At 29.7% G+C, this 13,482-nt stretch overlaps 1 protein-coding gene across 4 annotated transcripts in view; it reads right to left on the bottom strand.

The window, feature by feature from the left end:
* The window catches only part of KIFAP3 (kinesin associated protein 3), a 157,478-nt gene that overhangs the window by 104,723 nt on the left and 39,273 nt on the right, over positions 1-13,482 (bottom strand). For all 4 annotated transcript variants that reach the window (XM_076000373.1, XM_076000374.1, XM_012763635.3 and 1 more), the window contains 5 exons: positions 10,761-10,816; positions 9,888-10,029; positions 3,699-3,798; positions 2,487-2,611; positions 90-188 (listed from right to left, as the gene is read on the bottom strand). In XM_076000373.1, coding sequence (XP_075856488.1) covers positions 90-188; positions 2,487-2,611; positions 3,699-3,798; positions 9,888-10,029; positions 10,761-10,816 — 522 coding nt within the window. The remainder of the gene's footprint in view (positions 1-89; positions 189-2,486; positions 2,612-3,698; positions 3,799-9,887; positions 10,030-10,760; positions 10,817-13,482) is intronic.

The raw sequence follows: 13,482 nt of genomic DNA on the forward strand, positions 1-13,482 counted from the left end.
CTTTACTGGTATGACAAAAAAAGGGGAACAAAACAAATGTACTTAGAGTAAGTACTTAGTTGGTTTACTCATTGCTCAGGAATTCATACCTCGTAATAGCTGTTCTTGTTTTACCACAAGCCCCTGGTATTTTTTAAAGGCTTTTTCATAATCCTTTCTCAAGGTTTGGTTTTCAGGGTCTTCGTCAAGTAAACAACTTAAGTTAAGGATCATACATAATCATTGAAGTAAAAAAAAAACACCTACTGAAAAATGCTATCAGCAGCACTATTAAATTTTATATGCAACTGTATCTAGTTATTTTCCTTAACCAACAGTTTAACTAAAATATTCTCTGCACAGTAGTTGTGCCATAACAGGACTTCTTAGCAAGTGTTCATGGATTCCCTCAGAGTGCTTTGGGTGAGCAAATGTTTGAACCTTACCAAATACTTGAATTACTAGAAATTATATGCAAATATTTTATGTAGGTACACAAGTCTGTAACTTTCAACAGATTATCAAGTAGGTACATGACCAAAAAGATTACTGCCTTAGAGAGTTATTTAGTTACTGAGAATACTGGATTCCACTTTAGATAGATACCCAGAATATTCAAAGGATGCAGATTAGATCTAAAGCTTTTTAGCACCTTCTTCAGACTAGAGATGCCAAGAAAAAAATATCTCAAAGTTAAAGGTAAATAAATTTTAAAAATCACATCTTTTGGTCCAAAACAGTCCCTTGGACATCTGTAGAAATAACCAATTACTTAAGTTTGACTTCAGGATCTCCAAGCACATGAGTCAAGCATTTGACCCCACAATAGGAGTCAAAGCAGCAGCCCTTGTTGAGTGCTATTTAAATCCAAACACAAAGACACTTATAACATAATAAAATAGTATTATTTGAGGAAAAATAGCCAGAATTCTGATGTCATTTTTATATCCATCGATTCTAAGACACATACTTTCCGCACAACCCAAAATTGGGATGTGTCTTATAATCCATGATATGTCATAATTTAATTGGAAACATATTTTCCTCTCTTAGTGTATCATTAATAGTGAATCTTACAATCAGTGGTGTCTGATATAGAAATACAGGATGTCCTAAAATATCAGGTCTTGTCACCAATCACAAAGTGTAATGTAATGACTATTAAAAAGTCCCATTAGTGGTTCCCTCTATACCTCTTCAGTTTAAATGAATTTGGGAGACACTGAACCATTCAGGAGTCTTAGGACTCCAGAACTAGTGTAAAGTCTCCAGTATTATTGAGTTGTCCACATATTTGGGTCACTACCAATCTAGGTGCCAGAAACTTATAGCACACAAAGAAAATTTCTGAAGCTAGAAAGATAAAATCAAAGCTTGTGTATGGGTGTCCATTTTATAGTGTCTAGAAATTCTGTACAGAATACCCTAACTTATATATCACAATATAGAGAAAATTCAAGCCTCAGTGTCTCTGGAGGCCAAAAGTAATATAAGAATAGGGTTCACTTTTTCCACAAAGGGTAGTTAAAATTATATGATATTCTGCACAACAGGAACAATGTTTTCACTTTTTAAAAGACATCAATAAATACTGTGTTCAAAGGAAAGTTATCAGCATGGCTTATTAATCTGCAAAACATGTCAGTTAGGATAGAGATGAATAAATTAGGGTATTCAATCTAAAAGAATTAAGTTATAGAAACAATATGATAAATACCTTCAAGTATGAGAAAAAATGTTATGTTGAAGAGAATATCCTTATTCTATTATATAGATTTCATGTGCAAGACCAGAACCAAAATACAGAAATTATTGGGAAGTGGACTTCTGTTCACTAAGTGAAAGAACATTATAGTAAAATGAATGCCAAACCACAGAGTGGGTTCAATCAATAAGTGACAGTGTAAAAGAAAAGTCTATATAACCATTTGTCAGGGAAGTTGTAGAAAAGATTCTTATATTGTAAGGTAAATTAAAACAGATAATTTCTAAAGTTCTTTTCACAGTTCTAACATTCTATGGATCTCTCAAATTTGTATTTAATTAAGAAAAGTAGTTTTTTCACTTAACTAGAAATATAGAACTTAATAGAAAAATAGAACTTTAAACTAGGTTCATCACCAAATTTACACTCATTCCAATCAAAGTCATCTTAGTACTCAGAAGTACAAAAACAGCAGTGAGCCAGGCTTCAACTAACCAAAGAAACTTAGTGTACATAATGGTGTAGCTACTTATAGGATCACCTATCATTTACCCAGCACCACTATTACCTCCCCATTCTACCTCATTAACTAATCAAAGTTGTGAAGAGACAAAAAGTATATGTCAAACTATATCCATTTTGATAGTTGCAATCTAATTCTTGACATTCAACACACTCTTGTATTGTTTCCAAATAATATAATCAGCAATTTGAAAAAATGAAAAGAACAAAATCATCCCATCCATTCAAAATTTATAGCAACAAGCAATGGAGGATTATAAATGCCACTCTAAAAGGATATCAGCTTTTTTCTTCTTAGAAAGTTCTTCTTGCCAAAGCTCGTGTCTTTTTAATTCATGATCAATAATATTCATACAGAGAGCTCCAATTTTATAATGAGTGATAAGTCCATGAAACTGAGAAAAGCTTTAAAGAAGAGATTTTAACATATATAAAAGGAATACATTCTTTGGGTATATAAAATTTGCTTTCAGCAAACACTAGTACAAACCTTGTAAAAAATAAATTTGATATACATATTTCAATTAATGAATATATAGCCACAGTATGCTAAGAAGACTTGAAATTATAAGATTAAATATATTTTAAGATACTACTCTTACCTGAAGTATATTTATTTTTAAGTTAGAAATTAGACACTGTTTTTGGTAATTAACCATATTAACTACTCAGCCTCAAAATAAATTTTATAGTAGTCTAACAAAACTAATAATGTAACAATACTAGACATACATTTTATTTATTGTAAAAAATTGACATCAGAGAACAAACTAGTAAAGTATTAGTAATCAGGTTTTACATGTTTCCTAGATAATTCATTTATCTAAGTATTTATTCAATACATATTTATTTGCTAATGCTGGCACATTTTTAGAGTAGAGGCAAGCAATTCTACAAGAATTGACTAGAAGCTTTTCACAATGTCTCAATAACATCTTTCTTAAGAATATATGTGTATAAATAATAAATATGAATAATAAGAGGTATGTGTTTACACATATGTATATATATATATAAAACAATAATAATTACTGAGCACTTACTCAGGGTCAGTCTTTATTCTAAGTATTTTAACTCTTAATTCATTTAATCCTAAAAACTATCCAAAGAGGGTACCAATATTACTATTTAAATTTTACACATGAGCAAACTGAGACACAAAGAACTTAAGTAATGTAAACAAAATCACACAGTTAATAAATAGTAGGGTTTACATTCAAATACAGATAATCTACTCCCAGAGCCCACACTCTCAAACTGCAAATAATTATATTATCTCATTGTGTGTGTATACATGCAGGGGTGAATGCCGACAGAATAGCAGAGGGCAGGACAGAGAATGGGAAACAGACAGGAATAAGAATTCAGAGGCAGGGCATAGGCAGACAGACTGAAAGACTGAGAGAATAATGATCTACAAACTGAACCAATAATATACACAGAAAGCAACAGAGATAGAGTAGTTCTCTTATTTCATAGTTTTTATACTTACCTGGAAAAGCAAAAAAATATGTAAATTATGTTTGTAGCTAATTCAACACTTTGCTTCCAGTCTTCTCTCAGGACTCTTGCTAATGCACCAAGGGCAGTTTCTAAAGAAAAAGGAGACACACAAAAATGATCACCCTCCTTTCCTCTGGTATAAAGGCTGATTGGTTTTAAATGTCTAGTTATTAATAAATAACAGAGCTAAGATAGAATTAGGACAAAAAGTAGGATGCTTCTTTCCAATACAGAAAGCTATTTTTAAAACTAAAATATAACTCTTACTTAGCATTCACAAGATGCAGCTTCAAATCTATACTGTAAACAAAATAAAATATAATTCAGATAAAGTAACATAACAGGTAACAATAAAATATTTAAAAAGCCATTCATTTCTTGATTTGCATTTCCACTTGTAATTGTACTACTACAGTATCCATTTTTCCTTTTTTAACATCTAATTTAATGTATTTGATAATATAAAACGACTAGAAAAAGTATAGAAAAAATAAGTTTAGTAAACATTAGCTCCATTAAAGCAAATTAATAAATAATCAAATAAAATTTATACACAGAAAACTAATATTTCAGTACATTAATATATGCCAACAGACATAAATAAAATGAAAACTCATAAAATTAGCTTCTGAGTTGGTTAATAAGTATTTCTGCTAGATTTTTACCTTAAGGAAAGTAAAATTAGTGAATTGATTAATGAAAATTAATATATTAAGTAAAATTAATGAATTGATTAATGAAAATTGATTGGAAACCAGTCTTACTACTTTATATTTACTTAAATAAAATATATTAATTGAAAATCAATGAATTGATTAATGAAAATTAATTTGAAATCAGTCTTATTACTTTATATTTAAATATATAAAAATATACACATTATTTTATATTTATATACATATAAACATATATATTACTTTGTAATATTTAAATATGCATTGCTTTATGTTTATATATTAATAAATATATATTACTTTATATTATTTAAATATATAACTTTAAAATATATTTTAAATAATATACATAAATATATTATTTAAATATCAAGTAATAAGACTGGTTTCAAATTAATGTTGGTATATGGCTTACCAAGTCTTATAATAATTAAAATAAAATATCTGAATATTAAAATATAGAAAGCATAATTGTCTTTTATAGGTACTTGGGATCTACTGTACTTCATGAACTGCACCATCAGTATTTATCACAGTAAGGAAAATGTTCCACATTTGAGCTTTCTGGCCATTCAGATTATAAAACAAGAATCAACTATTTTAGTTACAAATATACTTAGTGATAAATTTTTTAGCAAACTAAAAGACAGTCTATAAAAGCATTTCACAATGTTATTCACATTCACAATGTAAAGCATTAAAACAGTATATGCTTTTTTTTTTTTTTTTTTGAGACAGAGTCTCACTTTTGTTGCCCAGGCTAGAGCAAGCGCCATGGCATCAGCCTAGCTCACAGCAACCTCAATATCCTGGGCTCAAGGATCCTCCTGTCTCAGCCTCCCGAGTAGCTGGGACTACAGGTGTGTGCCACCATGCCCGGCTAATTTTTTGTATATATATTTTTAGTTAGTCAATTAATTTCTTTCTATTTTTAGCAGAGACAGGGTCTCGTCGCTCAGGCTGGTTTTGAATTCCTGACCTCGAGCAATCTGCCTGCCTTGGCCTCCCAGAATGCTAGGATTACAGGCGTGAGCTACCGCACCTGGCCAAAACAGTATACGCTTTTAACAGAATTATTTTGTAGTCAAAGAAATAAGTATGCAATACACATTAAAATGCAAAGGCTCTAAAAAATCCTACTTAATAAAGAATCTGGCTTAATTTTGTTCAATCCTGTAATTCTCAAAGGCATTTGACCATTATAATTCAGAGAAAATAGTATTTCTTAAAATACTATTCTATATAGAAATACTGTTACATAATGTCATGAATTTAGGCATAGGTTTAGTGACCTACTTATAAAATTTTATTTCATTTTTCTCCTTTAGTATAGAATAATGTCTCAATAAAAATACTGTTACAGGAATTATAGCTAGGTTATTAAGAAATAACTAAAATACAAACTTTATAAAAGGTCAAAAGACAACCCAAAATTAATTTATAAATTGAATTCAATCATAATCAAAATCCCATTATGATTTTTTAAAGAATACAATAAAGTGATCTCAAAATGATATAGAAGGCAAATGTAAAAAACCAGCAAAGGCAATTTTGGGGAAAAAAAGCAACATGGAGCATTTATCTTGCGTATTCTAAAGCTCTAGTCAAAACACAAAATAAAACAAAAGAACAAACAGTATGGTTTTGGTATGGAAATCATCAAATAGACTAATGGAACAGTACCTACCACAGAAAAAATTTTTAAGAAGTATGTTTTTGATAAAAGAATGGCAAACATATGGTAGAAAAGGCATTTAAATACTTGAGAAAGGAAGTAATACTCATTAACTAGGTTAAAACAACTGGTTATCCAATATGAAAAAAGTCTAAAATTACATCTCTAACCTCCCACCTTTCACAAAAATGAATTCCAGGGCCAAGTATTTCCAGGATAGCAGATTAAAGAACTCCAAAAATCTACTCCTCTATAGGTGAATGAGAAAACTGATAAAACTTGTCAAGATCACCTTTTTCAAAACTCTGGAAATTAACTAAAGGCTATCAACAATTCACATAGTGTTTATTCAAGAAAAATGGCTGAATCTTGATAAGAACAGTGAGCTCTGTGGCATTTCGACTTGCCTAATTCCTTCCCTCTGTGCAGCTCTGTGATAGCCTTGAAAACCAACGCATCACGACAATGGTATTTGTGAAAACTAGCAGCCAGCAAAGACTGGAGGGGGCAGAAGAGTCTGGAGCTCCCCAAAAGCCCCATCCCAGAGAACTATTATTACCTTTCTAACGTATCTGAATATATGATAAAAAGCGGCATTCTCAGAGTTTGTTTTTAGTTGACCTGACTCAGAGATTGCTTGTGAAAACAGCCTCGTACTGATGGCATCTGTTGAAAACTACTGGTGACAACACCACAGCTGCCCGAAGCAGCCTTACCAACTGGAGTTAACAAAAGCTGACCAAAAAACTTAAAAAGGAAAAACTGGGAAATGAGATATTCACAGGGGCTTTGAAAAGATCAAACATATTTCTAGGACTTTAGGAGGCCACAGACAGGTACAGGGATGTGTGCATGCCAGGGAAAGACCTCAGAAGGCCCTAATCTCTCATGTCTAGCTGAATTTGAGGCAATGTGCAAGCAGGAAGTGAAGGCTAAGTCTTGTAAGCTTCATGCTTGAACATTAAAGATGTGCCCTAACACACACACCAAGCCCCTCAGCAAAGGCTGAGAAACTTACTGTTTGGGATTTAAGTAAATCTCTGTCCAATCATCAGCTGACCAGTAAGCTGAGCAGAGACATTAGTGGCCACATAGACAAAGGATACAGACTTTACAGAATTAATCGAGGAAACTAACAAAACAAATAAACAACATCAAGAATAAGGGATAGCAGGAATCTGATTTCCAGAGCTGCCACATGGTGTTATTTGAACAACAAAAATAATGAAGCATACAAAGAAACAGGACAGTATGGACTACACTCAGGAAATAAAGCAGTCAATAGAAAATGCCCATGAGGAAGCTCAGAGGTTAAATTTATGAGACAAAGATTTTAAATCAACTAATATAAATACATTAAAAGAACTGAAGGAAACCATATATAAGGAATTAAAGGACTGTATACAAAGGTATGAAAATGATGTTTCACCAAAGAATATCAATAGATATGAATTATAATGAAATCCAAACAGAAATTCTATAGTTGAAAAATACAGTAACTGAAATAAAAAATGCACTAGAGGGTCTCAACAGCAGATGTGAACTAGAAAATAAATAAATGAATATAAAGACAGGTCAATAGAGATTACAAAGTCTGAAAGAAAAAAGAAATGAAAGAAAAAAGAAAATAGAAAGAAAAAAGAATGAAACAAAAATGAACAGGGCTTCAAAGTGCTATGAGGTACCAACAAGCATAGTAACATATATATAATTGGAGTTCCAGAAGGACAGTAAGGAACAAAATGAATATTTAATGAAATACAGGTGGTCCCTGACTTAAAATGGTTCAATTTACAATTTTTTGTTTTATAATGGGTTTTAGTGGCATATTAAATGCATTTTTGACTTACAGTATTTTTGAACTTATGATGGGTTTATTGGGATGTAACCTCATCATAAATCAAGAAACATCTGTAATGATCAAAAATTTCCTAAGTTTTTCTTAATGAAAAACATTATTCTATACCTCATAGATGCTCAATAAACTCTAAGATAAACTCAAAAATATCAACACTTAAACATATTACAGTCAAACTGGCAAAAATGAAAGGAAAAGAGAATGTTGAAAGCAGCAAGAGAAAAGCAACTTAACATGTAACATGAGTATGGGATCCTCAATAAGAGCAGCAGATGATTTCATACCAGAAACCATGGAGACATGAAGTAAGTGAGATAACATATTCAAATTGCTAAAGGAAAGGTGCTAACATAATAACAGTGCTGTAAAAAGTGATAAAAAATTCATGTCAAGCAAGAATTCTATATGCAGCATAACTGTCCTTCAAAAATTAAGGAAAATTAAATTATTGCCAGGTAAACAAAAATTTGAGAATTTCTTGCTAGCAGACCTTCCTTACAAGGAATTCTAAAGGGAATCCTTCAGGCTGAAATGAAAGGACACTAGATAGTAACTTAAATCCATACAATGAAATAAAGGACACCAGTAAAGGTAACTATATAGGTAAATAAAAAAGACAATGTAAATATACTTCTGATTGTATTCCTTTCTTCTATCTGATTTATAAGAATGACCTGCATTTCTATATTACCTTCATTTCTGTGTACATACTTTAAAGAAACTTTTATTTTTGTACATAAGAAGACATGTACACAAGTGTTCATTCAACCCTACTGAAAAATGTGGAAACAATCAAATAACTATTAGCTAAAAAATGGCTAAAGAATGTGTATAACTTCATAAAGTATAATTTAAACTACTATCAAAAGTAGTTTAAAATTAATTATGTTTATATGTATCTATATACATTTAATCTCAAAACATTACTATAAGGAGAAAAATTCCAAAAAAGAAGTGTGATACTATTAACATAAAGATTCACATAGAGCAATACTACATATTTTAATACAGAAAAAAATTTATACACACATATACATCAAAGTATGAAAAAGATCTAGAAGAATGCACTTCAAACTCCTAACACAGTATAACAGGGTAAAAGTTAAAGGGGATTCTATCTGTAATATTCTAATTCTTTTAAAAGAATATATTATTATTTTAATTGTATAATTTTTAAAATACTTAAAATGTACAAATTTCCTAATTGGAATATTGGTATTATACTACGGCTCTCTACACAGATTTTTGGATATGTGTTCCAAGCTACAAACTACTGGTATACCCTCTTGCTTCCATAAAAGCAATTTGACAACAACCAAAAAGGTATTTTCTCTCATGTGAGGCAAACCAGACAATAATGACATCTTTCATATGTTATATTTAGAGAAAGTATGATCAGAAAATTATGCATTTAAAAAAATTCTATAGTGGTATTACTGAGGAAAGGGTTTTAAGAACTTTATATCTCCTTTTTCTTTATTACCATGCACTTCTAGGGAAAGTAAATGATATCAAATGATATCAAAGTAAATGATTCAAATTAATGATATTAAATGATATCTAAATGAAATTATAAAGATAATAGCTTTTGCTGTGCTACTGAGAGAAACTAATATTGGAACTCTAATTTAATAAAAAACATGGTATACATGCTTGTGCAAATGTCAAAAGTTTGATCTTGTATCTTAATTGAAGAAAAAAAAATTTGCCAGGATAGAAGAAAGAGAAGATACATTACTATTAATGCTTGATTTTCCTTGTTTAAATTAAATTATTTTTGAATTCTCCAGAGAATATTTGGATACTATGCTCTCATGTTAAGAAATATGAATAAGAAGGAAGGTAATAAAGAGCTGGAAAGTATGTGCATTCCTAAGTGTGGTATAATTTTAACTTATTCCTCTATTATAAAAAAATTTTAAATGTTTTAGAATAATTTTTCTATTTTTAATATTTATAGCTATAAATCACCATTCAATAGTAGTTCTTCCAAGTTATCAGGATTTCGAGCAAGCTGCAAGATCAAAGCAGAACCCCGAACCTTGTCAGGAATATCTTCATATAATAATTCAATATATTCATCCATGTCATTAATATTAGCAACTTCATCAATCTGAAACAAAGGACGAGGCAGGAAACATTCAACAATGCTCAACAGCTCCACGATCAGAGAAATTATATTTTGTGCTCAGTATATCCTTTATAACAACTAATAAATTTCCAAAGAACTCATAATAGCCTTTTTTTTTTTAATTTCCCTAAAATTTTGAAGGGAATTTTAGACCTTTGAGTACTAGGGCTCCAATATAAAACCACATAACATACAATGTATATAAACTCTAAAATTTGTCTAGCAATATAAAGTATCTTAAATGTCATACAAAGTATTCTGTATCTACTATGACAAATTAAATATATTTCAAAACACTGCAATAAGAATATTTAAAACACTTTTACCACCCTATTTATCAAAATAGATTATGTCTACAAAGCACAACCAATAATTTGTCTTTATCAATTAAATACTTATTTTCTACTTTTATCAAGTTCCTCTTAAGTTCAATTATTTTTTTAAAATTCTGTAACTGATTAATGTGGTTGTGTGCATTTGACAGTAAAAGGCAATACCTTATCATCAGTCCTCTATTACTATGGTCACCAACCCCTGGGCCATGGTCCAGTACAGGTTCGTGGCCTGTTAGGAACTAGGCCAGGAATCACTGGCTGAGCTCTGCCTCTCCCTCCCCCCACTGGGAAAAAATTGTCTTCCATGGAAACTGAGCCCTGGTGCCTAAAAGGTTGGGGAATCACTGCTCTATTAAATCAGAATACATACAATCTTACCTCCATTCCTTCAAAAGGAGGTGGATCTTTAGGCTTGCTTGATTTTTCTTTTTTCTCTGTAAAAAGATTTTTTTTTTTTTTTTAATAAAAAGGATTCGCTTTTAGGGTTTCTGGATAATTTTTATTTTTAGCAGCTGAGTTTAATTCTAGCTAAATTAGGGATACTACACAACGAGTAAGATGTTCAACGTTTGGGGGATGGACATGCTTGAAGCTCTTACTTGAGGGGGGAGAGGGGCATGGGCAATATAAGTAACCTTAACACTTGTACCCCCATAATATGCTAAAATAAAAATAAATAAATAAATAAAACTAAATAATTGATCAAATAATCTATCTTTTTTCAATATATAAAAAATGCTCATCTATAATCTATCTGTTCTAATGAGGATATCAAGGAGAGAATAAATTAATAAAATCTTTAACTAAACCCCAAGTTATACTAGGTAGCAATTTTAACTTTCTCCTCAGTTAAGTTTTTGGATATGTAAGGTACACAGCAAGGCTTGTTAACAGGAAGCAAAATTGTCTATTCTAAGTATCATTTCTTTCCCTTCCTAACTCAAATTTAAAGTGGAAAAGGAAAATCAATAAGGTAAAGAAAAAATATGACTTGGGTAATATAAAACTAAAATGAAAATTAACAAAGCAAAAGGAAATACAATGACAGGTAAATGTAAAAGCTAAAATAAAGAATAGTTGTTAATTGATTCTTTTTTAACAAGTAAAATTAAGATCATAAATTAAAAGACAAATATTTTAATATTTCAATTTTAATTTGTGTTATTTTAATTTTAACTAGTATTAGTATTAATTTAATTCTCATTTATTCCCAAATAAATTAAAGAGGCATCCAAAGATGCTGAACACAACTCTGAACCATTTGTTATACTGAATTATCTGATTAATAGCATAATTTCATTTTTTTACAAAAATACTACCAAAAATACTTCAGTGATATGGCTCAAAAATTTAAGAAATATAAGCGAATTAAAGTAAGTTAAAATAGTATCAAAATTTTGAGTCTATAATTAGCAAATAAATACATATAATAGAATTAGTCCTTATTATTTTCAGAGGACAGCGGCCATTCTGGATAAAATCATATATTTTCAACAGCTAAATTTTGCTTCAAACAGATAATTTACTTTGACAATGGTTTTAATTAAGCAAAGGAAAAAAAATCATTTAAGGTAATGAATCACATAATCACTGTTTTGTTTTAATTACTTTTAGGGCAGGTTTCTGGCTTTGAAATATTGAATACCAAGTAAAAAAGTTAAGAAAAATTGAATAGTTTTTAAAAAGATGTGTATATTTAACATAGTAAAGTATGTCATATGTTTTCAACTACTCTTTTCTAGATAGAGAAAAATATTGATTTTAATTATTTATACATGTATGATGACATGGAAATTTTTTCATATTCCTCTAATTTCCAGGACAGAGGTAAAAACACCAATTTGTCCTAAAAACTCAGTGAAAGGCTTTTTACTAATTTAAAAATATTTTATTCTAAATGCCTTTAGAATTATATTAAATGGCACTGGAAAAGTCAATTTTAACTACATGGAACAACTCACAATAAATACATACAAATTTATTTTGCTTACTTTGAATTTATTTGAAGATGCTCTCTCTCATCATTTATAGACATCTTAACAATAAAAATATTTGTTCAATAAAAATTTTTCTTGATATTTTCCTTATCTACATAGCTAGCACTTATTTATAATTAGAAAGAACAGTATACACTGAGTGCCAGCCAGGTAATTAGAAGCAATCAAGTTCAAAATGCCTATTTTTGACTTATAGTGATTCAATTCATTCAACAAATATACAATGGTCATATAATTTGTATTATATATTGTATTCACAACCAATTAGTAAAGGTACATATTGGGCATAAGGCATTTGCTGTGGATAGACAGAGAATGATTAACTTGAAAAAAGTCCAAAGAAAATTTTCTTTTATATTTTTCTACTTAGTCCAATCAAAACTTGAGAATTGATATATTAAGAATATTTTAGAATTCATCAATGTTGAAAGATATGTAAAATTTGTAAATACCATAAAATAGGGAAACTAATAATTCAATAATTAAAGATGACTTTCCATTTAAATATCTTTTTGTTTTGAATTCTGGTTTAAATTATTTGAAAATATCTTCTATAAATAATCATTTTCTTAGCTCTAATACTTCAGTGGCTTGGTTCTTTTATAAGGGAATTGAGGAGAGGAGAATAGCAACAATAGAGACATTGAGAAATGAAAAAGTAATATTTTCCAAAGAAAAATTCAAAAAAGTTATATTTTTAAAATAGTCTAAAGCATATGATACATATTTTTAACACTTGAGTAATCCATTCAAATTATAAATTAAATATAAATAAGGAGTTTAGAAAATATGAGTCTAGTTGAGGTAAAGAAAACAGGTTTCTGCCCCAAATTCTCTCTTTTTCTTATTCTATAATCATTATGATAGGCATTTCCTTTTTTATTCCTTATTTCAGTATATATGTACATACACACACAAAGAAAAAGAATCAAACTATTTTATGTAGAAGCTTCTAATATAAAGTCTAGTATAAGGGACACTGATATGTTTATTCTTTCATTTGCTTATTCATTCATAGAACTAGTAAAAAAAAAAAAAAGAAGTCCATCCAACACTCAAATAGCAAAAGTGCAAACTATCAAACAACTCTGGCTTTGCATTAA

The sequence above is a fragment of the Microcebus murinus genome, chromosome 2 (genome assembly GCF_040939455.1).
Source record: "Microcebus murinus isolate Inina chromosome 2, M.murinus_Inina_mat1.0, whole genome shotgun sequence".
NCBI classification, from domain to species: domain Eukaryota; kingdom Metazoa; phylum Chordata; class Mammalia; order Primates; family Cheirogaleidae; genus Microcebus; species Microcebus murinus.